At 42.9% G+C, this 26435-nt stretch overlaps 1 protein-coding gene across 2 annotated transcripts in view; it reads left to right on the top strand.

Moving 5' to 3' along the window:
- Positions 1–26435, top strand: part of NT5DC1 (5'-nucleotidase domain containing 1) — a 1423540-nt gene that overhangs the window by 115765 nt on the left and 1281340 nt on the right. For both annotated transcript variants that reach the window (XM_086927341.1, XM_086927342.1), the window contains exons 4-5: positions 15274–15383; positions 21204–21283. In XM_086927341.1, coding sequence (XP_086783467.1) covers positions 15274–15383; positions 21204–21283 — 190 coding nt within the window. The remainder of the gene's footprint in view (positions 1–15273; positions 15384–21203; positions 21284–26435) is intronic.

Here is a 26435-nt window from a genome sequence, read left to right as displayed (position 1 = left end):
TATTGAATGTGTCTACCTAACACATGTACAATTATTATCATTGGTCTCTTGTGCCAAGAGAAAGGAAACTTCTTGCCGGTCCATCGTTTAAGACTTCCTGATTCTGAATGTTTCCTTAGTAATGGGGTTGTGATTAATCACATAACCGCCCGTGCTCCTCCAGCAGTTAAGATTACTAAAAACTCTTTCCCCTGTCTGCTGTATGCATTAACAGGAACCGTGTTTTCCAGACCTTTGTTAGATCTCTTGTGCCTGAGGTTAATGGATGAAGCATACATTTTGTCTGATACTACTACAGAAGCTAAATTGGGAGCCATCAAGTATATTATTATTTTTATTTCTCGTAGTCCTGACCTAAGCCCTTGGTCCTTATTGTCGTTAGCACACATTGAAGAAGTTGCATAACCAGACCTGTTGAGACAGAAATATTATCTAGGTTGGCTTACTTGTATTTACATGTCATGTTATGCATTCTTTTGGTTACTAGCCATGAGGAGATTGGTGCAGAGATACATTATGCTTTTTTAGGACTATGCCATGTTTCGAAATTTTTTACGAAAAACTCTGCACTGTAATTATTTTCAGGTCTGGCCTATACACAGCTCTTCAGTCACTCCAACTCATGTATAACAAAATACAAATTAACATACATACAAACACAGAGTTGCTTTAAGGCAGCCCTCTTGATCCGTTATCTGTTGTGCAGTCATTCACATTTTGCCACCACATCATACTGCATGGTGCAGTCCACTTCAGCCACAGACTGCCTTGCACTGAAACCAACACTGTACTGGCCTATGCTGTTTTTTCTTCTTTTTGTATCCTTTTTTATTAGTTACCCATTATGTCTTTACGCTTTTTTAGGTCTCGCCTAGACGAAAGCAAAAGCGAAGCTTTTGCTGTCTATGCGAGACAACTTATGTTGCCACTTTTCTGGGAATATTGTGGACATCAGACTGTTACGAGCTTTTTCTGCTGTAGTCAGGCTGTCACGAGCTTCTCCTTTGGAGATTTGACCTCGTGAGCGCGCCTTGACTGCATCTAATGGGCTGTGCGCTTCCTTTAGTCAGTTTCAACTGACGCCTGCACTTTCAGAGTGAAATGAAACAATGTGTCTGGTAGTTGTTCCTGTGGAGTGCCTTCTGACCTCGTGAGCGCGCCTTGACTGCATCTAATGTGTGTGGCTTTTTTTTTCAACGTGGCCCGGGCGCTTGCTTCAGTCAGTTTCGCTTTTACGGTGCAGGGTCAATGGGTCTGGTACTTGTTTTATTTCCATTTAATGCTCTTTGGAACAACAATTTTATATTACTTGTGTGTATTACCACTGGCCAGAATTTCAAAGACTTATATTCACGCAGGTGAAATAATACTATTGTGGTTAGGGCCGATTTTTGGAGTCTGACCGTTCAGAGTGGAGCTTCAGAGTGGAGCTTCAGAGTGGAGCTTCAGAGTGGAGCTTCAGAGTGGAGCTTCAGAGTGGAGCTTCAGAGTGCAGAGTGCAGATTCAGAGTGGAGCTTCAGAGTGCAGAGTGGAGCTTCAGAGTGGAGCTTCAGAGTGCAGAGTGGAGCTTCAGAGTGGAGCTTCAGAGTGCAGAGTGGAGCTTCAGAGTGGAGCTTCAGAGTGCAGAGTGGAGCTTCAGAGTGCAGAGTGGAGCTTCAGAGTGGAGCTTCAGAGTGCAGAGTGGAGCTTCAGAGTGGAGCTTCAGAGTGCAGAGTGGAGCTTCAGAGTGGAGCTTCAGAGTGCAGAGTGGAGCTTCAGAGTGCAGAGTGGAGCTTCAGAGTGGAGCTTCAGAGTGCAGAGTGGAGCTTCAGAGTGGAGCTTCAGAGTGCAGAGTGGAGCTTCAGAGTGGAGCTTCAGAGTGGAGCTTCAGAGTGGAGCTTCAGAGTGGAGCTTCAGAGTGGAGCTTCAGAGTGGAGCTTCAGAGTGGAGCTTCAGAGTGGAGCTTCAGAGTGCAGAGTGGAGCTTCAGAGTGGAGCTTCAGAGTGGAGCTTCAGAGTGGAGCTTCAGAGTGGAGCTTCAGAGTGGAGCTTCAGAGTGGAGCTTCAGAGTGGAGCTTCAGAGTGCAGAGTGGAGCTTCAGAGTGGAGCTTCAGAGTGGAGCTTCAGAGTGGAGCTTCAGAGTGGAGCTTCAGAGTGGAGCTTCAGAGTGGAGCTTCAGAGTGCAGAGTGGAGCTTCAGAGTGGAGCTTCAGAGTGGAGCTTCAGAGTGGAGCTTCAGAGTGGAGCTTCAGAGTGCAGAGTGGAGCTTCAGAGTGGAGAGTGGAGCTTCAGAGTGGAGAGTGGAGCTTCAGAGTGGAGCTTCAGAGTGTCAAGAGCAATGCCAATAGCTCTAACTTTAACAAAGGCAAAACCATTGCATTGTAAATGCTTGTTATTTTACCGAATCACATGCTCATGCTGCTGCCTGGTTTGTCTACATGCACACAGGCAGAATCACTTGGTACAAAATGGCTCCTGTTCACTCGTCAGTACGGTCTTGCGCCGCCCCACCTTCCCCCTGCCAAATACATTCATTCCAAATACTGCTTATTTTCATATCAGACTGACTTCTCACATCTGGGATAGCAGGGGCACCTTCCACAGTGATTAGTGCTTCACAAAAAATAATTCTCGGCTAGCGCTCAGAAGCCTTGAAGCTTTGATTGAATGACACTGCAGTTTGATGCCCCGCTCGTTTTTTGATGCTATGCGTTCCAGACACTGATTTTATTAAGACTCACTTGGAGCTCTAAACTGTCACTTGATCTTTCTTTGGGTCATTTTGTTTGCCCGGAAGGACTAACATATCTGTGAAACCCTCTTCTTTTATAGTTTGAGCATCGTCTTCGTTTAGCAGGATAACATTATACATTTGAAAATACAAATATCCGGGAAGAACAGAGAGCAAATCTCCGCGATGTTGGGCATTCTCCTATCATAAAGGAAGCGTGTTGGTGGGACCTGTGGCATCTAACGCATCATTTAACCCTATATGCGTGGGCACCTACCACAATAATGTATAGGATGAGTTTGTTCCGTTCCCGTTTTTAATTTGATGTAAAACTCAAATCACTGCACACTCTCTACTACACACTCTCTACTACACACTATCTACTACAGTCACTACTCTCTACTACACATTCTGCTACATACTCTCTACTACAGTCACTACTCTCTGCTACGCACTCTACTCTCTACTACACTCTACTACACACTCTCTACTACACGCTCTACTACACACTCTCTACTACAGTCACTACTCTCTGCTACGCACTCTACTCTCTACTACACACTCTACTACACACTCTACTACACACTCTACTACACACTCTCTACTACAGTCGCTACTCTCTACTACACACTGTACTACACACTCTACTACAGTCACTACTCTCTACTACACACTACTACACACTCTCTACTACAGTCACTACTCTCTACTACACACTCACTACACACTCACTACTACAGCCACTACTCTCTTCGACACACTCTATACTAGACACTCTCTACTACACACTATCTACTACAGTCACTACTCTCTACTACACACTGTACTACACACTCTACTACAGTCACTACTCTCTACTACACACTACTACACACTCTCTACTACAGTCACTACTCTCTACTACACACTCTACTACACACTCACTACACACTCACTACTACAGCCACTACTCTCTTCGACACACTCTATACTAGACACTCTCTACTACACACTATCTACTACAGTCACTACTTACTACACTCTCTACTACACACTCTACTACACACTCTACTACACACTCTACTACACACTCTACATTACACACTCTACATTACACACTCTACATTACACACTCTACATTACACACTCTACATTACACACTCTCTACTACACACTCTACACTACACACTCTACTACACTCTACTACACTCTACTACACTCTACTACACACTCTGCTACACTACACACTCTACTACACACCCTCTACTACACACCCTCTACTACTCTCTACTACTCTACTACACATTCTCTACTACTCTACTACACACTCACTACTTTCTACTACACTCTACTACAGACTCTCCACTCTCTACTCCACACTCTCTACTCCACACTCTCTTCTTCAATCTCTCTACCTCAATCTCTCTAATTCAATCTCTCTACCTCAATCTCTCTACTTCAATCTCTCTACTTCAATCTCTCTACTTCACATTCTGTATTACACACTCTCTACTACACACTCACTACTCTCTACTACACACTCTCTACTACACTCCCTACTACACATTCTCCTACACACTCTACTACACACTCTACTACACTCACCACTCTACTACACACTCACCACTCTACTACACACTCACCACTTTACTACACACTCACTAGTCTCTACTGCTCACTCTACTACACACTCTCTACTACACACTCTCTACTACACACTCTCTACTACACACTCTACTACACACTCACTACTCTCTACTACACACTCACTACTCTCTACTACACACTCACTACTCTCTACTACACACTCACTACTCTCTACTACACACTCTACTACTCACTTACTACTCTCTACTCACTCTCTACTACTCACTACTACTCTCTCTACTACTCACTACTACTCTCTCTACTACTCTCTCTACTACTCACTCTCTACTACTCACTCTCTACTGCTCATGACAATGCCATTTATTTATCGGTTTCCAAAACCAACACATAAATAAAACATTTGTCATTTACAATGCCAAAAGCGCTAACTTTTGCAAAGGCGAGACCGTTGCATTGTAAATGCTTGTTTTATATAGAGTTTAATATAGTGCGAACTAGACCCGAAGATATCAGAGCGCTTTACATGAGCACAAATTTCCTTACAGATGGACACATTCATTTTGTTAGGCACGAGGAGATTAAGTGATTTGCCCAGAATCACAGAATGTTATTTGTCGTTGTTGAGACTTGAACCCGGAACCCCAGCTTTGAAGTGGACTGCTCTAGCCATTAGGCTACATAGTGCCCACACCGTCATCCGCTCCCCCTTGCATTTTATACACTTGGCCATATAATGATTACACAGGACACATCGTTATGGGTAAATGGAGTCCCACTCTGCAACTCTGGGCAATAGCTTGCTTAATCTCCACAGCTGCCCTACAACGCTAAGGATGCCTGGCTTCCACCTTGGGGGTACCCAGGAGTGGATGCCTCACAGGGAAAGCCAGGATGGGTTCCACAGCGCTATTCGTACAAGCGCCTTGAGACCCTTGCGGGTGAGTAGTGCGCTATACAAGTATCAATTTACATTTTACAGTGGGTCGACACCTGAACAGTGCAGCCTTTGCTGATCCCCTTACGGATCACGTGATCATGTCTTCTACTCCCGCCCCTTTCAGGGCGGAGCGTGGTATGGCACACCCCCGGTTGGTCAGGCCCCCCAACCGCCCGAAGGACTAACGGGGCGCTGCCGCGGTTTTCCCGGAACCTCCCGCGGCTCCAGGTCTTTGGCTCAGGCACCCTTACTGTGCCAGGCAGAGGTACCCTTACTGTACCCGTCTGCCTCCAGATCGCCCTGTAACTCCGCCTGCAGCACAAAAGAAAAAATTAGAACGTCCAAATCAGCATGCCACCTGCCCAGCTTCTGGGTACGAGGATAGGGTGGGTGCAGCGAGGCAGGCAGGCGTAGGCCGACTGGAACAGAGTCCGGATAGGAAGCAGCCGGGAGGGCAGGACAACCGGCAAAGAGGTCATGTACTGGGTGGCTGGGGCCTAAATACCCGGCCCGCCCCCAGCGCGCCCTCCCCCGGACGCACATCACTGGTGCACCCGGGCAGGGGAGGGGCTGGTGAACTGCCCGAGCCTCCCCCTCTATGAGGACTGAAGGAAAGGGGGGGTGCTCCGACTAATGGGCACTAAGGGGGCTGCCCTGCTGATGTCCATGTGTGGGGGACGCGGGCAGCGGCATTCTCTCTCCATTTTCTTTGTATTCGGGTTACAATATTTCAAAGTCAGTGATATCTATTACAACTAAAACTGGTTTCTTTACCTTTTCAAAGTCCACCTCTCTGCTAGAAAGCATCCATACAGTCCTATTAAAATTATATGTGACAGATAATTTTTTATAAATTGTAGAATATTTTTTCAGCATATGACCGCCACGTTTAGGCAGAGAATTTTTTTTATTTTCCTTTTTCTTTTTGTGGCATAAGCTTGCCATATAAAAATAAACATAACATTCGTCCCCAGTTAAACTATGTTGGGGGGAAAGGTGTTTCTTAGGTTGCATCTGTCTGTTATTTGGCAAAGCAAATGAGGCAAGCTCCATTAGCAGTTTGAATTGTAGTTCTGTTATGAGCAGTGTGTAGTTAAATTATGGTGGACAATTGGCTAAAATGGAGATGGGGCTGCTGCCTTGTGCCTGGTTCAAAATGTGAGAATATCTCTAGAATGGCAGATGGCCATTTTGTGCTTAAATGACTGGTTGGGTAAGTGTGAGGATCTGGGTATACTATTTGATATGGTTGTGGGTCTTTATTGTGGAGTACACTCACAGATACCTTCTTGAGTCCAGTCAGTATTGTTTACGTAACCTTAAGCTCAAACCTGGGTAGCTCTTGCTGCCAGCAGTAAGTCTTGGCTAAGGAATTTAGGGGCTTATTCCGATGTTGGTGGACCCGCCACCGACAGGCCATCGGTGGCGAGCCCAACAACATCTAATTGAAACCTTTCCTAATTGAATTCTTGAATATAGATTTAACTGAAAATGTGTTTGTGTTTGGTCAGAATTTATTCTGCCAAATTAAAGGTGTAAGTATGGGGGCCTCAGTAGCACCATCTATAGCAAATATCTATATGGCCCTTTTTGGGATTAAATACATTCACTATGAAATTGTCCCATTCTTTGAGTCTGTTTCCCATTGGTCCAGATATATAGATGATATTTTCTTTATCTGGACCAATGGGGAACAAAACTTATAAGAATTCTTACAGTGGCTCAATTTAGCAGACACTAATCTCAGATTTACCGCACATACTAGTACACAAGAAGTAGATTTTTTAGACTTTTTAATTAGACGTAACTTAGGTATTTTAGAAGTAGACTTATTTGTTAAGCCTACTGCAAGGAACACTCTCTTGCATTTTAAAGGTTTTCATCCGCGCACCCACAAACAAAGCATTCCCTTTACACAATTCTTAAGAGTGCAACAGAATTGTACAAATATATCATATTTTGATTCGCAGGCCACTGTGATGAAAGCAAAGTTTCTAGCTAGAGGGTATCCCCACCGGCTGGTGGGGAAATCTTACAAGCGAGCGAGATTCTACAATAGAGATCATCTCCTCAAATCAGCTACAGGTCCAAAATCTAACCAAATGGTATGTGTCACAACACACTCTACTCTGAATACCAAAGTAAAACTAATCATTAATTCTAATTGGCATATTTTAAATAGTGACCCAGAACAAAAGAATAAAATTGTCAAACCATTGTTTGCATACTGTCGAAACAAAAATATTAAGGACAGAATCGTTTATTCATGATTTGACTCCCTATCTACCAGACAACCTTTCATTCAAAAAACCAGCAATGTTAGTGCACATGTTAAAGGAACTTTAAAATGTTCGTCATGTAAATCCTGTGAGACAGTCATGGTAGGGGAAACCCTTATTCATAATGGTTTCACCATACAGGCACAACTATGGAACTGTAAAACCCAAAATGTGATTTACTTAATTCTTTGTCCATGCCAATTAGGCTATGTCGGAGAGACATCTAGAGCAATTCAAACAAGAATTACCGAACATTGTTCTGCCATAATTACAGCCAAGTTAGCTGCACCCTTAGTCAAACATTATATTGATTTGAACCATAAACCAGAAGATATGCGATTGCGAATATTGGAAATGATTAAGATGTCAGATGATAAAGGCGGATTGCAAATTCGGAAAAGAGAGAGGTCTCTTGGAACTTGTCTCCAAACACCTACAAAGATGGATTAAATAACGATCTGCCATGGGAAAATGCAATTGTATGAAAATGCTTGAACCTTTTAATAAAAATAGTGCCTTAATATAAATAATTTTTCGCCGAAAAAGGCGTGTTCAATGAAAAATAAAGTGTCATAAAATATTAAACTGCGTCACTTTATAGTAATTTGCTTTATAGAACTGAATATATGATTTATTCTATAATTGAACATCACCTTTATGTGATCATAATTCCAAAGAAAAATAAATGTCATAACATATGAATAGGTGTTGCTTTATAATCATTTGTTTAAGAGAACGAAACATATGATCTATTTGTAGCTGAACACAATTCTCTTGTAAGTATAAGTCCTTTTGAGCACCGTTATCTTCAGATTACCTGTATTTTGATATATAACATAAAGCAGAGCCTATCTAAATAGTTAGGAAAAAGAAAAAAATCACCAACATCGTTAAGTTTATACATTTTATGAAGTAAGAATTAGGACCATTAAGTTTCAATATATGTGAATTTATATATATATTTGAACATAATCTGTGTTAATAGTGAGCCAGAGAAAACAACAACTAATAAAGTTTAGCTGATAACTATCATGTAAGAACTTGCACCATCGTTATGAAATGAGTTCCCATGGAATTAGAATCTTCTGTTGAATCAATCGTTGTCGGAGAACAGAATAACCAATAAAGTTGGGTTGATAACTTACCAGGAAGTATGAACATTTTATAAGCCAAGTTCGTATTCTAGTGTTTTCTGGATTGTCTGTCGACTTGAAAAAGAACCAATCACTTAGAATAGTTTTTACGTGATGTAGGCGTCATGACGGCCCGCTAATATCACGTGATCGGAAATAGAAGGGACGCTCTAGTATTAAAACCATAGAGATATTCTATGAGGTCGATGAAGGAAGCGTTACTGACTATACGTTTGTGGCCATTGTGGACATCAAATCGCTGGTGTAGGTCTATCGCTAAATAGGTAAGCTAAACCTCAAGGAAAAATCTAAATAGACAATAGCATTATGTTAACATAAAATAATAAGACAGAGAATAATTGTAAGTCTGGTCGTCCACTTTTATCCCTGTTTGTTAGGCACCTAATCCTACATTACAGATGTTCGCCATCATTGTGAACATTTATTAACGGACACAACTTTAAATTGGAATTAGGTAAGCTGCATCGATCTTTGTTGATTCATTCAACAAACATTAGTTGGAGCTAATTCTCCTCCTAATAATTTTTGGGATCACGTAATATAAGGAATTTGTGGTTGCCAAATATTTATTTTATTTATTTAGTCACTTGTAGAGCGCGAACAGCTACCCCCAACGGGGGTATCCCGGCGCTGACAGCGGGTATAGTCCAAGAGGGTTAAGCGGGAAGTTCCACCCAGCTAGATCTGGGAGAAAAAACAGGTTTTAAGTTTACTGCGAAAAGCAACCTCGAATGAAAGGAGTCTGAGTTCTACTGGGAGGGCATTCCACAATCTGGAAGTGGCTACAGCAAATGCCCTGCCGCCTGTGCGAGATAGACGAAAACGTGGGCAGAACATCAGCCCAAGATGGTTGGATCTAAGATCCCTTGTAGCTAAAAATCGCCTGATTCGGAGCCTTAGGTATGCCGGACCACGACCATTGAGGGCTCTGAACGCAAGGACCAAGGCCTTGAACTGGATGCGGAATCTCACAGGTAGCCAATGGAGTTTGGCCAGATGGGGTGAGATCGAGTGGCGGTATGGGATGTTGCAAATCAGCCGGGCCGCAGAAATCTGTACTAATTGCAGTTGATTAATGAGATATGCCGGGGCGCCAACATATAGACTGTTAGAATAGTCCAGATGGGATGTGATTAGGGCGTGTACTACTGTTCTACGGGAATCAAAAGGTAAAAAAGGAATGATTTTTTTGAGCATTCTGAGTTTTCCGAAGCAAGCAGATGACACCTTATTAATTTGGGTCTTACAAGACAATGCTGTGTCAAATTGAAAACCCAGGTTGCGGGCGGCTTGCACCGGCACAGGGGGGGGGATTGAGTTGAGGTGGCCACCAGATATTGGAAGGGATGGGCGATTTTTGGTTACAAAATAGCACCTCAGTCTTGTCAGTATTCAATTTTAAATTGTAGGTAGACACGATAAGATAGTAACGATAATGGCGTAAAAGTAGGAGTAAACATAACGATACTACAGATAGACATTGCAATTCATCAATAGTTTCCTTTAAACATCACTGCTATAATGATTTTGTTATACAATTGCACTCTAGCTCTCAATAAATATAAATAACAACTTAATTGTTTTCTGATACCACTGTTCTTTGTCACTTAGATACCGTTAATAACAAAATAATTGTCAAACTAAGCTAATAAAGCTCTAAAGAAATATACATACAAGTGTATCTGCGAAGTAGAGATCGAGGGTAACTCTTATTTTCGCTTATAAAATATTTTTTACCAAAACACATTTTATTCTATGTCTGACTAACCATGTGGATTGTTACAGATTGTAATCCCTTTAGTATATCAAAGCGGGGGAATCGGCTTTTATCCGGCAGAAGGCCAACTAAAAAACTTTCAAAGTAAGCATCAGTATAGGAATTTAAGCACTCAGACTATATGAGCCTGGAAGCAGGACTATCTAACTCTTTTCTTTTCTGCACCTTATCCTTTACTCAGTTAAAGGATTCATTCTTTACAAATTATTTTTAAAGTAGTGTTGTCAAAGTAAAGGAATGATAATTACTTGTGGTATTTTTATCTAGAAAAATGCATTTCTCAGTGTATTTTCCAAATTATTTGGTTTTAGGTAATTCTGTAGCAATTCCTTACGAAGGCGCTGTTTGTGCCGAAACGCGTGTCGAAGAAGATTCATTTTCTGCCACTCTTGGTTTTATTGTATTTTAGATATGTCACTTTTGTACTGAACAATTATAATATTGTTGATTCAGTTATTGTATTTTATATTGTCATCAATCTGATGTCTTTTTAAATAAGAATCAATTCTGTACTACCTTTGAATTCAATTAATTGAGAATTAAAAATGTATATTAAAATAAATTCGTTCTTTTTTTGGGGGGGTTTTACACTGAGTATTTTATAATTATTATTTTTATGTCATGTCATTATGTTTGACAAATTACTTATCGCCTAGGAATGTATTTTCGACTGTATACTTACCCTGTCCTAGGAATTGTAAAAACAATTTTACAGGGGGTCCTTGATACTTGCATTTGATGGGCCCAACAACATCTACAGGAGCGGTCCGACTGCCGGGTTCTGATCCGGTGGTCAGAGGCATTGGGCGGAGGGACTGTCAGTGCAGCAGACAGACAGTAATCCCTATAATAGGGGCAGTGCCTGCTCAGGAACTGCCGTAGGGATTACAATGCCCGTTTCCCTCTGCCTTTTCATGGCGGTCCAAATGCCATGAAATGGTAGATTTAAATGGACTTTGGGGTCCCCTAGCAGGGACCCCCTTCCCTCCTCTGCCTCCCCTATGGGGCCTGGAGAGCACATGTGATGCCCCCCTCACAAATCCATACAGGGTGTGCCAGGCCCCATGCGCTGCCTGGCACAAGGTGCATGGATGTGCAAATATGCCTTTTTTCAATTGCAGCTTGTGCCGTGGCCCTTTTTTAGGCCATAGCACAAGCTGCAATTGGAAAAGGCATATATCAGACAGCCGTGCTGGCGGTCGCATTGGAATACCGGGAGTGGAACCGTCGACTAATAGTCGAGCAGGTCCACTTCCGCTGTGATGTCGGTCTGACGCTTATGGGAAGTGGTGTGAAGCATTTACAGAACCAAGCAACTAAATAAGAAAATCACACACCAATAAAAAGACACAGCAACAATTTATTAAAATAGAGTGCATTTTAATGAATTTTTGGAGACCTTGATCCAAAGTCCACCAGAGGATTCCGGAGATACAGATTTTAGAACTTTTTATCTCTTTTAAATGCAACCGCAAACGATCATTGGCAAACATAAAGTTTTAAACATTTTGGAAAAGTTAGTTGGACAGTCATCTGGCCATCAGAGTGTTTTTGAAGCAAGTTCCAAACTTTACAGGACAACCACTACAGAAGTTAATAGAGTGGTCCTGATGCTGAGGTATGCAGGCAAAGATGCTCAAAAGGATACTCTGGTTGTGGTGCAGCGAACGGGGGTCTCTTAGTGGTGGTTCCCCAGTCCACGGGTGATGTGGGGCAACTTTGGCCATGGAGATCAGGGTCCCTTGGAGTCCACTACGTTTCAGTAGCTGGTCAGCCGATGCTGCACTACTGGTCACGCTGCCCCGCAGTTTGATGCAAACACTGTGGTGGGGCTGGTGTCTCTTGTGAACTGTGAATCTGAATTTGGACAGCACTCCCGGGTCCGCCAGACTTGGGAGCAGGTTTTGGCTATTTCGGATTTGTCCTCTGTTGGGCCCGGTGACTGGTAGTTACAAAACTTCTGCAGTGGCTACCACTTTATCCATTTGGGCTCTTTCCGCTCTTGTTGTCCTGGAACTGATTCGAGGAGATCAGCATACTGATTCTCAGAGTCACAGGTCTTGGTGAAGCTGGGAAATCAGTCCCAGTCTCACTAGTCCAAAATTGCAGCAGATGCAGTACTCTTGATGATGCAGCCTTTCTTTGCGTGGCTCAAGGGCAGCAGGGCAGTCCTTCTTCGGTTTTCTCTTCTACTTCAATGTGAACTGAGGGGCAGGATGGCAGGGGTCCCCTACTTAGTTCAAGAAGAAAGTGACCCCATGTCATTGGGCTTCTGGGTCCACCTCCTCTCTAATGATGAAGTTGTTGGGAGTAGGGTAGCCCACCCCACAGGTGTGGCTACCAGTGGGCTACACGCCCATGGGAAAACAGGCTTGGACACCGGTTTCCCTCACTTAGTTCTGTCTCCTAATTGTCTGCAGTAACAAAAGGCATCCCGCTCAGGGGTGTTGTCACCAGCGGCCCTTCAAAGGCGCCTTCACCTTTGAAGCCAGTCTTTTGAGCTGACACCCTGAGTGGCCATCCTGACAGAGGAGTTGACATCTTGCTCTGTGGCAGCAACCTTTGTTCCTGGGCCTGAGAGCTGTTCACACGTCTCCATGGGTGGTCAGAAACCTGTCTATGTGTCAATTCCTTTGTGAGGTCACTGTACTAGCTGGAGTGCAGAGTGGCAACTTTCTAAAAGTTGCTTAACTTCAATAGTGACTTTAAATCTAACCTGGGCATCAGATGGGATTTAATGTCCCAATTAATTAGATACTTTACTTGACCCTGTTAGGTGGTCCCATTCAGGAGTTAGACGAGTTGAAGTGCCAACCATTTAACCTTGTCTTAGACAATGGGGCTCCTAACTTTTCCACAGCCAAGCAACAATTTGGAGGTGTTGCTGCTAAGATCTATAGAAAATCATATGTCTTACTTAGTAACATATATCCCTCTGCCAAAGAACTCAGTAGGCCTTCTCTAGGGGAGCCTTACATATATTAATTAAGGGAAGTGGTTGATTTGCCATTAGGCGTAATGGCAAAGTCGAACTGGCAGTGCCACTCACTGTCCTGTCAGTCTGCAGTGACAGGCTGGGTTTGATTTTGTTTCTATCACTTCAGCGTGGCACAACTTGTGCTGCAGCACTGTGTGAACACTCTGGCTTACGTACCCTGGGTGCATGGGTACCATATACTAGGGAGGACTTATTAGTAAATCAGTACTTGCTAATTGAGTCTATCCAATTCAACATAACTTTGCATAGGGTTAGAGCACTGACACTGAGGTCTGGTTAGCAGAGCTCAGTACACTCTTGGGTCGGAGAACCAGCAGCATCAGTTCAAATATGTGGGAGGAGAGGGAACATGCAAAAAGAGGTACTTATTTACAGTGAGTAAGCAATTACCTATGTTGTATAGAAGGTTTGTGGCAGACTGTAGCAAGCACAATGGCTTATGTGTGTGCAGTTGCACGTGGACATCTGTGGCTGCTGAATCAGAAAATAAGGGATATCCTGTTCTGCGGATCACAGCTTCTTATTTACTCATTGAGTGAATAGTTATGCCGCTGTCAGCGTGTTGAAGCGCTGCATCCTGTGCCCAATGTTCTGACCTTCCGAGCTATTGGTTGCCAGCACACGTGTGCCTGGAGCCTCTGAAGGGAGAGATGCATGCTAACTGATGTTATAAATGGAGTACCTGACAAGTCACAGACTGCAGGAGAGGTCAGTAGATCGTCTATATGAATATCTGGATTTTAGTATCAATCTTCCAAAATACTGATTACCATAATATTATCAAGGTTAGCATAGAGTTATTGTTAGCTCTACATATATGTATCCGGACAATATATATTTTTCAAGGTACGTAGATGTGGAGTTAAGATAGTAAATGTAAACTTGACTATATATATTGACATTCATAATATTGTGGTATGTCGATACACGGGCCACAATATTTTGGTAGATCAATATTTTGGTCCATGATATCCTGACATACATCTAGGTCAGAAGATTTAGCAAGTGTTCATAGGTATAAGTAATTCATTTTGTAAGTGTTCTTTATACTTAAGCCTTCCTTCCAGGAGTTAGGATTCATCCTTTCACATCTTCAATGAGATGTGACTACAACCAATGTAGCATGTGCGTTTTTGTAGCAGATGTGCTTGCCTTTTGCCGGGCTGTGGTCAGTTTGCCTTTGGAGAATAAATCCTTATCAATTGGCTTGCTGGGCTCTCTTTGCTTCCTCAAGTAAGGTTTGCAGTGGTCATTTCATTTGTGGCCTTTGAGTCATTGGGTTTGCAGATTCTTATGCTTCTGAGGGTTTTGATTGGACCCTTATTCCCACAAATGTCTTGTTCCCTAGACTAGCCAATATCACAGACACCAAAGGAAAAGAGATGAAGCGTAAGAATACATGTATTTAATTACCAATAGCCTGAATTACACATAATCGTCATCTCCCTCCTCGCAGTCCTAGATTCCCTCCCTCCAATTCAGTCAATATCCTCGACAAATGTGGTATTGTTGATCACATAAGAAAATTGAGGTGGCAAACCGCCTATAAGTGTCCTCGAAGCAAGTCGAGGGGCAGAAAATATATGAATACATGAAAGAGCAATCAAGGTTACCCATCTCGGCACAAGGCTTCACCTTCATGAAGCAAGAACTGTAACAAGGTAGAGTAGGACTTAGCAATGAATAGCATTTGTGAGCAATTGACACATTGTCATTGCTTTTGAGGGGTGACCACATGACCTCCTGTGCTACCAGCCTTTATTGAAATCTTTGCGACTGATTCTTTAGTTGCCTTTGTTTATTACCATGCATTGTTTCTCTCACTCAAACAGGGCGAGTCATGGCACAAAAAGCCTCTCCTTGGATGAGATCGTCGAACTCTATGGACAGAAAAGAGAATGGAAGCACTTCAAAACCATTAGTGAGGAATTCGCTCGCTCAGGTAGAGTTAAATTGCAATTTATTCTTTGGTGATAGCATTTTTTGAAGGAACGTTGAGTTCGACATACAATCCTGTGCTATTGTCCTCTCCCTTCCCCTCATCATGGGCTAATGTTACTACCCTAATGCATTGTTTTTAGGAAGCACACTGTGACACATCTGCACTGTGATAAAAACCACTCCGATGATTCTAGGACTTTTATTAGAGAGAAATGTAGATTGGGAGTATATGAATGGGTTTTACTGGCAGGAGAGACTGTACTAAAGAGAACTTATACCATATAGTACAGGGCAGATGGGGTCGTCATCCTCCGGCCACCTGTTCCTCGAAGCTACCGAGGTGTAGGATAATTTTCAGAACATAGGTAGAAACTGACAGAGTTTTCATCTGCTCCTGCACTACTGCGTTGAATCCAACAGGGTTGACCAACAATCAGGGAAGGGCTGCGTAGTTCCTGACTAATGCTTAGCTTTGTGATTTGGCACACATTTTGTAGTGCTGAAACCTGTGACCTGGATATAAAAGGTGAGGGAAGTATTGTAAACAGATCCCACACTCTTTCTTTATAATATTATGTAAGGCAGGTCTAATCTTTAATACAACTCTCAATGTTGCCCCTAAATTAATACACGTAATGCTTCATGACCCTGCACACATTCCAAAAATGCTCTGAATTAAGATTCCACCTGGCACTAGCTGATGCTGGCGAAAGAGCACCCCTATGAAGTATCCTTCCACTTAGTGTGGGTGAGGTATTTGATCATTTTTTGAAGGATACTTTCAAGAGACAAGTATAACTAATTGTCTCAAGTAAAGAAGAAATTCTTTTTTACCAGAGTAGATCAGTCTATTCTGGATATTGCATATATGAATCATATTTAAGAACAGTTACCAAATGGATGCAGACAATAACCAGCACCACCTACAGATTGATGATGAGCCTGGCGATCTAACCAAGCTTTCCCATTGCCTTACCCACATCCACTGTTGGACACAGTACAGATGGCTTTGCCTCAACAGCAAGAACACTGAAGTCTTGTTCTTTGGCCTGGTAAACCTATTCCCTTCTCCCTCTTATGACTATTCCTCAGCTCCAGTGAACCGGGCTTGTAACTTGAATGTCACCTTTACAGATAAATGTGGTGTACAATTCAACATTTTCCCACCTACCAAAACTGCCATTTCTACCAGACAGTCACAATGATATTGCTTGTTGTCCTGTTCCAACTGGATTACAGTTATGGTCTTTACATATGCCTCGCCAGCACATCCCTCGTCAATCTGCAACAAGTACAGAGCCAGGCTGCCCGCATGGTCCTGGGTATATGAGTTGCCATGATCATATTACCCATGGTTTTCTGATCCCTCAACTGCCTCCCAATGATAGAAAGAACATCCTCTAGAACTCTGCATTATTCACAAGGCTCTACAAGACCATACATTTCCAGCATATTTGAACCACACCTCCTGACTCTTTTCCTCGGGTCAACAAATCAAAGTCTGCTATTGCCCCATTGATTAAAATACCACATATTTGCAGATTGGTCACTTCTTCATCAGGGCTCCTCCCTATGGAATTCTTTACCACCCAACTAAAACATGAGAATGTCCACATCTAATTTAGGACATTCTTGAAGAGACATCTCTTAACATTGATATTCAGGTAGACCCATAGTCCCCTCATGTGCCGGTCAGACGCCTCAGACTGTACTGCCCATTTTCACTGGGCATAAAACTTCATCATCAGTGTTAATCGTCTTGTGGCACTATTAGACATCTTTTTAGAGTGGACTTTACCTAATTATATACATTGTCTCTTCGCACTCAGCCCCTAGGGCCCACTGTAGTGCCCAGAAGCAATGGGGTGGTCAGTAGCACTTAAGAGAAACCCTAACTAAAATAAATAAATAGATAGGGTTTATCACCTTAGCTGCTTTGGAACGTCCAGCTCCAGTGCTGAACGTTCCATTGCGCAGGTTCAGCTGGAACGTCCAACGGCCGACGGCAGCACTCCCGAGGTAGTGGTGCCGTCGGCCGCTGGTATAGGCGCAGCACTTAAGAGGTTATATTAGGGCAGGATTTGGAGTCTACAACACTCTGATCATACACCTTTATGATTTTACTGGACTCTGTTCATACCAGTGCCTATTTATTTTAAATAGGTGACATTTCAAAGGCTCTGCATTTGCATAGGCTCTGTTTAGGCCAGCATTCTGATCACAGTAAGGGTCTGAATATGCCAGCACTTTCTTGGCTCCAGAGTTCTTATTAGAGAAATGTTCAGAATGTATCACTACTATTTCCTATTTTAGTTTATGAGGAAACAGATTCTGAATTGCTCTGCTAAACTAATATTTAAGTATTTCCTCAATTTCACAAAATGCTACTGTGAATAAACCCAGATTCTCCTTGCAGGCCAACTGCCTCGCTTTCCCACTGAGATTTAAGGAGATGGCGCCCATTCTGACAGTTCACTGCACCTCACTGGGCTGCAGTTTCCTAGTTCGCCACAATTGTGAAAACATAACAAGTGCTACATCAATGACTGGCCATTTACATTTTACAACTAGATAAACTCTTCAAGTCTCCTCAGATTCAAAATACTATGAGCTGTCTGCACATGTACGCACGGCTTACACATGCAAATGTTAATTTGTTACTTATAAAAGTATACAAGTTTAAAGAATTTCATGTGATCAAATGAATCATAGGGGCTTCAAGTAGGCCAGAACTGGTAGTGCTGGGACTGGAATACCATGTGAGTTTGTGTACACCAACAAATATGCATTTTATTGGTATTCACCTACTTCTCTCCAACCCCTTTCCACCCTGGAAAAGGTTGGACATTTTCTTCCTACATGGGCAGGAGGGAATTTTTCCATGGAGGAAGATAGTATTTTCTCCTGGAGAAAAAAAGAAATACATGTTTTAATAAGTGAATTTGCCCTTGCCTGCCTGTCTTTTCCCTGAGCAAATATAGATGCGTATAACATTGAATTCACAAACGTTTGCTAGGGGTATGCCTGGAAACTTGCAAGTGTTTCCAGATCTACTTCGGTAAAAGTCGACGAATTCACCAATGCAAAGCTGTAGACCTATGGGTAAACTTTTGCCACCTTCTTCGAGAATTGGTCCTTATTGATTGTACTCTGCACATTTTGGTTTAGACTGATTCTCTATTATTGTAATTATTATTTTTAATATTGGCATGTATCTCGCCCGTTCAATTAAATGATTATCCATAAAAATTATATTTAAAATTATCCTTAAAAAATGCATACTAGTTTTGTGTCAGTGTTACCTAGGTCCATTACATTTTATTTGGAAAGCTAACAAATTGCATGATAGTTTAGCAAAACTGTCCGGAACCTTTGACTGTTGCTTTCAAGTTGCAAATATGTTTTGCATGCCTTGTTTTCCGATAAATAAAACCCCCAATCTTGCTTCCATTCCTCTGCATATATCTGCATATAATGACAGAGCATTATAAATATCAACAAATTGCGACATTTTGCGAACATGTGTACACATATCTGACAATCTTCTTTCCTGTTACCATACTGTGGCACTGTAAACTAGCAGCCTAAAGGTTTTGCTGAAGGTTCTGGAGCCTTCTTTTCTTCTGGACAAAATAACCATGAGACTTCCTGTTCTTGATCCCAAACAGTATGTCCTGGGTGATAGGACTATCACACCCCTGTACTCACAGCGGCAGTCCGGATCCATAAGATTGACACCGTAAACCAGTAGCGTTATATAAACCCCCCTGCAGCCCCCTGTGGTGCAGGGGGGACCCAAGCTCCAGGGGGCCCTCTCAGCACACTACCCTGACCTGAGAGCTCCTGATTAAGACCAGAGGGTGTCCCTCGGTGTACCTTGCAGGTGGACCCCCTGAAGTTTCGTTACGCCACTGCTGTAAAGTATGGTAGAGGAAGAGGGTTCTTATTATATAGAAAACGTACATTTCAGGGTGCTCCAGTTACTCTTGAATAGAAACTTCCTATTCTAGCTCACAGGGAACACTTTTCTTCCCTACACCACAATCTTGCTTCTTGCTCTAACTGATCTTAGGACACAGGTGTTGTCTTTGTTCTTGATCAAGTACCTTGCCACCTTCACTCATTGGCTTGTCACGCCACTCTATTTTCCCTGGGCTCCAAGGGGCATATTTACATGTTCTGGCGCATCTCTGCAAATCAGCAGGGATGCGCCAGAACAGATGCGTCATGCAATCCCCTCCTTCCGCCACCACAGATGCGCCGCATTTACAATGCGGCGCACCATGGTGCAAGGAAGGGCAGATGCGTGACGCATCTTGTGGCGTATGGGCGGTGCATTGGTGGAGTCGCGCCGCAAGCACAACGCAACTCCTGCAATGCACAGGGGCCACCCATACTCAACGTGGTGCGTCACTCCTTACGCCTGCTTCAAGCAGGCGTAAGGATTTGACGCAGCAGCGTCGTAAAACTGACTCAGTGAAATGTTGTAGATTTCACTGCGTCAGTTTTACGGGGCTTTCCTGCGAGGGAACGCCCACCCTGCGACAGAACGCCCACATGAAACCTGACGCAGGTTTCATGTGGCGCAGTGCTTTACAACGTGACGCATCTGCCTAGATGCGTCACGTTGTAAATACGTCGCAACGTGGCGCATTGTTTACGCCGCCGCTGCGTCACAAAATTAACGCAACGGCGGCGTAAAAAGTGTCGCAAGGGGCTTGTAAATCTGCCCCCAGGTATTTTGATCCACCCTAACAACAGATGTCCTGTCCGTACAGATGTGGATTTGATGGAGGTTCAGATGAGTTCTAGTTCCTGATTGTGATGGCTAAGTGCCCGACCATTTCCTTGCACTCTCCCCTATACGTCTTAGTAGTAGGTTCTTAGGTGACTTAGAGGCATGAACGTCAATTATGGATCGCAAATAATTGTGGCAGAGCCCCGTTTCCGTTTTAAAGACCCCCCCCCCCCCCCCCCCCATCGGCGCCAAGTTGCCTTTTCCAGAACTAAGGGTGAGATAATTGGTTAACCGTGTGACATTATCATGGGTGAAAGAGTGGATGGTATCACTTCCGCTACACTTGGGGCTTTGGTGAATCCATATCCATGCCATAATAACTGGAGTTCCGAACCCAAACCTGCAAGTCATACGAGACTTGCAGGTCATTCCAACGATGTGGAAGGTGTTACAAAAAGGCTGTTAAAAGAGACCAGAAATCTTTTCTGTCATGGAGCGTTCTAAATCTCTAAAACGTAGGGATGCGTCATAGCTCACTTTGACCATCAGCTCACCATCATGCTCACACGTTTGGTGCACTATGCTATATTTTTCTAACTGTCTGTGTTTTTTTTAACTCACTATTAGGCATGCATGATAAAAAATATCCCACGCTGTTCTAAAGTAACCAGAATGCACCAGGGTTGTAATATAACAACTGCAAAAATAGCTAAACACATACAAAGAAGTGAAAGGCATCAATGGTAATATAAACAAACAATAAGGAACGTAATTTCCACTCACGTGGGCCTCTTGACTGAAGGTAACTATTAACTCCCCTGAAAAGTATAGTCACTTCACAACACAAGTTATGTTTACCACAGCAAACATAATTAGATTTTTTCTTAAACTATTTCGAAAAAGTTGTCACACGGGCCTTGTTTTTCTTTAAATTCTGGGAAAGTGCCTAGCATTGAGAAACCTTCTCCCCTGAACCCGCTAAATACTATACTTATGACATGCAGGATATCATCAGCGTGTAATAACACTTCCGTGAAGACTTGTGTGAATTAACAGCTTGTTTCCTTCGCTTTCTTTCCCCAGCTAAATATTTCTTTTACGACAATTATTTCGACTTGCCGGGAGTCCTTCTCTGTGCACGGATCGTGGATTTGTTGGGCGAGGTAAGACTCAGCATGCCACATTTTTGCAAACCTAGCAGAAAACGGAAACGGATGTGTGGGTGTGCACCTGCAGTGGGAGCATCTTGTGGACTTTTAATTAAGGGGTGGCTAGAGGTTGCAACCGCCACCACTCTGCTTTTCATTGTAACCCATAGAGTCTGGACGTTCATAGGAGACATCCGCCATTACACTTCGGGCCGCAGAGGTACGCAGGCTTTTGTCGCAACCTCCCATAGAGAAAGCAGAAAGAAACTGGCCTGGAATCTGCATGGTCCTCCTTTCGTAGACATGAGGGATGTTATTTGTGATCACAGTTCCAACTCCCATGCCTTCCTTTTACTGTATTACTCGTTGGACCTCATTATAAGGTCCCCAGTGCCAGCCCCGTTTAGTCTGATCCGCAAAGTTGCTGATAACAGGGGTAGCGGCAACTAACAGGGACTGGCAAAGATAGTGGGGATTACTGGTGGAATGAGGATTTACCAGGATAATCAGTAATTGACTATGTGTAATATCACTTCTCATTGGGATGAAAGACTGTGTGGTGTCACTTCGTCTACCCTTATGTTGTGGATGAAATGCCTCCAGTGGAACATCCTGGTTTATAACAGTGGGTTTTAATTGAAATCGTAATTAATGAGATTCATTTAATTGTAATACTTTTTAAAGTTGTCGTGAGTTAAACAGATGTATGGAATATGACCTTTTTCATTATTCACAGTCCACTGTTAGAGCCCTAAGTTACAGTTCCAATTTGAGATGACCACTGCGTGATTTAGAGAGTTGGTTGCTGTCTATCACATTTTGACACATTGCATCTGTGCAGCCAGTTGCATCTTGGATGCCGGTTAATTCCGTTTTTGTAATTACTGCTTCTCCCCCACAGAGGTTCCACTGGGCTAGGCACTCCAAATGACCAACCCGTGAGTTCATATGGTTGGAATAAAGCAGTGCCTTTTCTTATGTACATTTTTATCTTCAGAGACCAAAAAGTGCTTCAGGGTATTAGATATATGATTTAAGAGCATTTGTCAGGATTCCTCAGAATAAGGGCCATAGAGACCCCTTGCCTCCATACACCCTTATCATAAACCCATAGAGCCACAGGCCCAGAACATCAGTAAGAGGAAGAATAATGAAGAGGTAAGAGGCTGGTACTGAAACCCCTCAGGGTCTTCTTGGAACAGGGCTATGTTCTAAGAACAGGACTATGTTCTAGCATCTTCCGTCTCAGGACGAGTCTTGACGAAAGATCAGGGAAGCAATAAGGGACAACCCTGTAGCTCAAAGAACCTTAGTAAGATATTTGTAGGTAGAAACAATGATTCAGTCAGGATAGTTTCAGGAAGGCTTCATACAAAGGCTTAGTGTGACCTTGTCAGTGCTACACTTACTACTAATGCTACTTAATAGCTCTTAAATATACACATCGGAATATAGTAGTAGATGTAGAAGAATGAAAACCTTGAACCCACACTGCTACGTCCATCTCCTGCCCAATCAAATAGATATGTAATTCCTTTTGTTGCAAATGGTTTCGTCATTAGAGGTTTCAGAGTTCATATTTTTCTTCGGAGGCGTAAGGTTCTCCTTTATTAAACCTCTCTATTGTTTCCCTATGGCATAGATTTGGGATGTGACCGATCATGTAGCATTCATTAACTTTCTTGTAGTGTGCATCTTTTTTTACAAAATGTATCCATGTACCCAAGTTATCCATTGTGTATGAAAATACAGTCTTAGAATTGTCATTTTCAGTTGATTCTTGTGTGCTTCATAAAAGCTGAGCCTTGTCTCTTTGTCTTGAGCTATTGAGATGACACAAGGTTGACGATCATCTTCATCATGTTGTCTGATTGATTGCTTACACACTTGATCTGTCAGCATTCTGAGTAGTCCAAGGGCCTGATTTAGATCTTGGTGGACGGGTTACTTCGTCACAACGGTGACGGATATCCCATCCGCCGAAATATAAATCCCATAGAATGTTATGGGATTTATATTCTGGCGGACGGGATATCCATCACCATTGAGACGGAGTAACCCGTCCGCCGAAATCCAAATCATGCCCTTAAACTCCAAAGGACAAGCACCTGAATGGTATTGGTTTAACTTAGTTTACTTTTCTAAAAAAATATTTTTAATTCCCTTACCTCATGCAAAGCTCTGTAATCAACTCAGTGTATAAAGTCAGGTTTCCCTATCTGTCTCTGAGCTTCAGGTCATCAAGAATCCAGATGGCATCTAGCCAGGAGACAGAGGATATGAGATCAACAGCCCTTTGTTCCATGCACAACAATGCCACTAAATAAAGATGCTGGTGGAACAAGGGACACAAGGTGATGACCTGTGAAACGAAATCCTGGAATTTGAAGGGTTGATTACGTAAAGGACTATGGTCCGGTGGTGGATTGTATAGAGGACAATCTGGAATTAACCTAAATCATTGATAAGAGTGTGATCGATTCATAGAATTCCTGTAGAATAAACTAAACTATCAAAGTTGCAAAAAAAAAAAACAATCAGAGAGGCAAGGCTGTTTAAGAAATAAGTGTTCATTCAAGGAAACTCAGAACAAGCTAGAAAAGAAATGAGATGAGCCAGAGGAGAGATCTGAACCTGAGTAAGAACATCCGATCCGGAAATCTGGATAAAGCACAAGAAGGGCTAGGGGACCAGTGATCAAAGTCTTGCAGCAGGAATGGGGGGAATCAAAGTCTCTCACCAGAGAAGGACATGGGACAAGGAATCAAAGTCTTGCCGGGGAAGGACAGTAGATAGGGTATCAAAACCTCACACCATGAAAGAACAGGGGACAGTCGTTCGCTAAGAAATGGTTTGGAACAAAGAGTCGTCAGAGCTGAACACAGCAGAAAATCCAGGTAGACCAAGTCCATAGCAATCCAGGGACAGAAACAGGGCAGTTCACAGAAGGTCAATCCTGTTGGTTAAAAGTGATTAAACAGAAGATTACAAATGTTGATCAAGAGCTATAGTAAGGCAGAAAGGAAGGAATACAAGTTTAGGACAGGGGAAAGGCAGGGGTCAGTGACATAGAGAAGTGAAATAACCTAAAGCAATGCTTTCCAAGCTTTTCAGAACCATGACCCACATTTAAAATGATAAACCTTTGCGACCCACCTAGCTTTATTGGAAATGAGGTGGGAGTTTTTTTATGTAACTAAAGCATTGTGTGCTAGCACACTCATTTACAGACAGCACATTTCCATTGAAATGTCCACTAAATGTGCACAGACAAAAAGTTTTACAGATAAAACTATATTGCAGTCAAATGACAATGTGTGGAAATAGGGTTTCAGAGAATATTTAGCATTTGTGCATCACCAAGTAAAGTGTCTTAATTTGTTTTGATCCTATTTAAATCTTTGCTTCCATCACACATCAGAAGTACAAAAAAATGTGCTTCATATTTGCTCTCCTAACTGCTGACTGTGTACAGTTTGCATTTTGCAGGTATTTACATTTTGTTGTGCGTTTACAAAAATGACATCCCTACAGCATTTCCTTTCACTCTCCCTGTACCACAGCAAGATTGTCACATAATTCACTTTACTTTTCTTTGTGTGAATGCAAAGTGAGAAGAGTTTGTAAACAACAAAACACTAATCCCTATGTTGAAAAACAAGCAGCAATGTGTTAGAAGACATAGCCTGACATTTGACCTCTGTCTTTGAAGCGCAGCTAATATGACACGATAAAGACAGAATTTAAAGGCTTCTTTATTTTTTGCTTGCACATTTGCAACCTACCAAAAATCGGCTGTCGACCTACAGTTTAGGAAACACTGCCATAGTGATCTCAATAGTTTGGATTGCGGGGCATCCAACAAACGGTACAGGTTAGAAGTAATTTGTACATTGCTTCTGAGCTCCCTCTAAAGTGCCTCACCGTAAAATGGCCACAGAGCATGTGAAACATGTAACGCAGTTCCAAACATGGCTGCCAGCATTCCGCTCATACATGCACCACAGGGCTTGCATATTTGTTTATTTGGTCCCTTGCTGAAGGTGAAAGGCCTGTGGGGGGACGAGAGGGGAAGTTTAAAATGGCAGTTTAGAAGATGGGCCATTTGACAAGATAGTCCTGCCCACTTACGGCAATAGTAAGCCTTCGCATGACTACAGCCCCAAAGAGTTTGGCATCCTGCCTTGTGATACTGGCTCCTGGGTGGCACAATTACAGTAACATCTGTGGCATGGCATGGTTGTGGGTGAGTTACCACATGCAGTTTTACATATGGACACAGGTTTAGGCTTGTCAGTGAAACCGACTGTTCGAGGCATGTGTGGCTGTAGATACACACACATGCTTTACATACTCCGGCCATCTAGTGTTGGGTCCGGATGTGTGCAAGTTGTTTTTCTTCGAAGAAGTCTTTTGAGTCACTAGTAGAGTGACTCATCCTCTTGGAGGTAATGTGCTTGGGCATCAACTCCATTGTTAGATTGTCTTTCTGCAGTTGGGTTTGAATGTGTGCACTGGCGCTCTGAATCAACACAGTTGTGGTGCTCTTTTCATTTCGCTCACTACCCCTTCCGTCTGTATTATTTTGATTGCATTTTCCAATTCTTGCATATTGAGGTTTTGTGCATCTCGTCGAGTCGCTTCAACTGCGACCCCGCATGGGCTTACCCTTCGAGGCTTTCTTCAGTCTCCATCAAGTTTTTAGAGAATGCCTGACTGGTGATGGAATGGATGCCCTTCCGTTACTGTCCTCGCTGCCACGTGAAGTATCCTCGGACCGACTTACACCAGGTCTGCAATGTTTGCATGTCACTGGAACACAAAGAAGCTGACTGCTATGCCTGCCGCTCCTTCTGCTTCAAGAAAACCCTTCAAGACCGCTGTGCACATCGGCTACAGATGTTGCGGAGGAGCATAGAGAACACTCCAGACCTCAACAGTCATGAAGACGTCGAGGAGGAAGAAGAACACCCTGAACCACCACTTGCCGAGAAAGAGGTGTTCTCAATTGAGGGCAGTTCTAGATCCAGTTTTGAGATTGACATGGAGATAGAGGAAGTAGCACCTGCTCAGAAGTCTGTGAGTATGTTTTTCCCTGCCCCTCACCACGGTGTTGATCATCCCAAAAGACATTTGGTTCCTCTTGAGCACCATCCAGGCCCGTGGT

This window comes from Lissotriton vulgaris, chromosome 6, assembly GCF_964263255.1.
Source record: "Lissotriton vulgaris chromosome 6, aLisVul1.2, whole genome shotgun sequence".
Lineage (NCBI taxonomy): Eukaryota > Metazoa > Chordata > Amphibia > Caudata > Salamandridae > Lissotriton > Lissotriton vulgaris.
The sequence above is the reverse complement of the archived record's forward strand: the minus strand, read 5'-3'. Positions and strand labels throughout refer to the sequence as shown.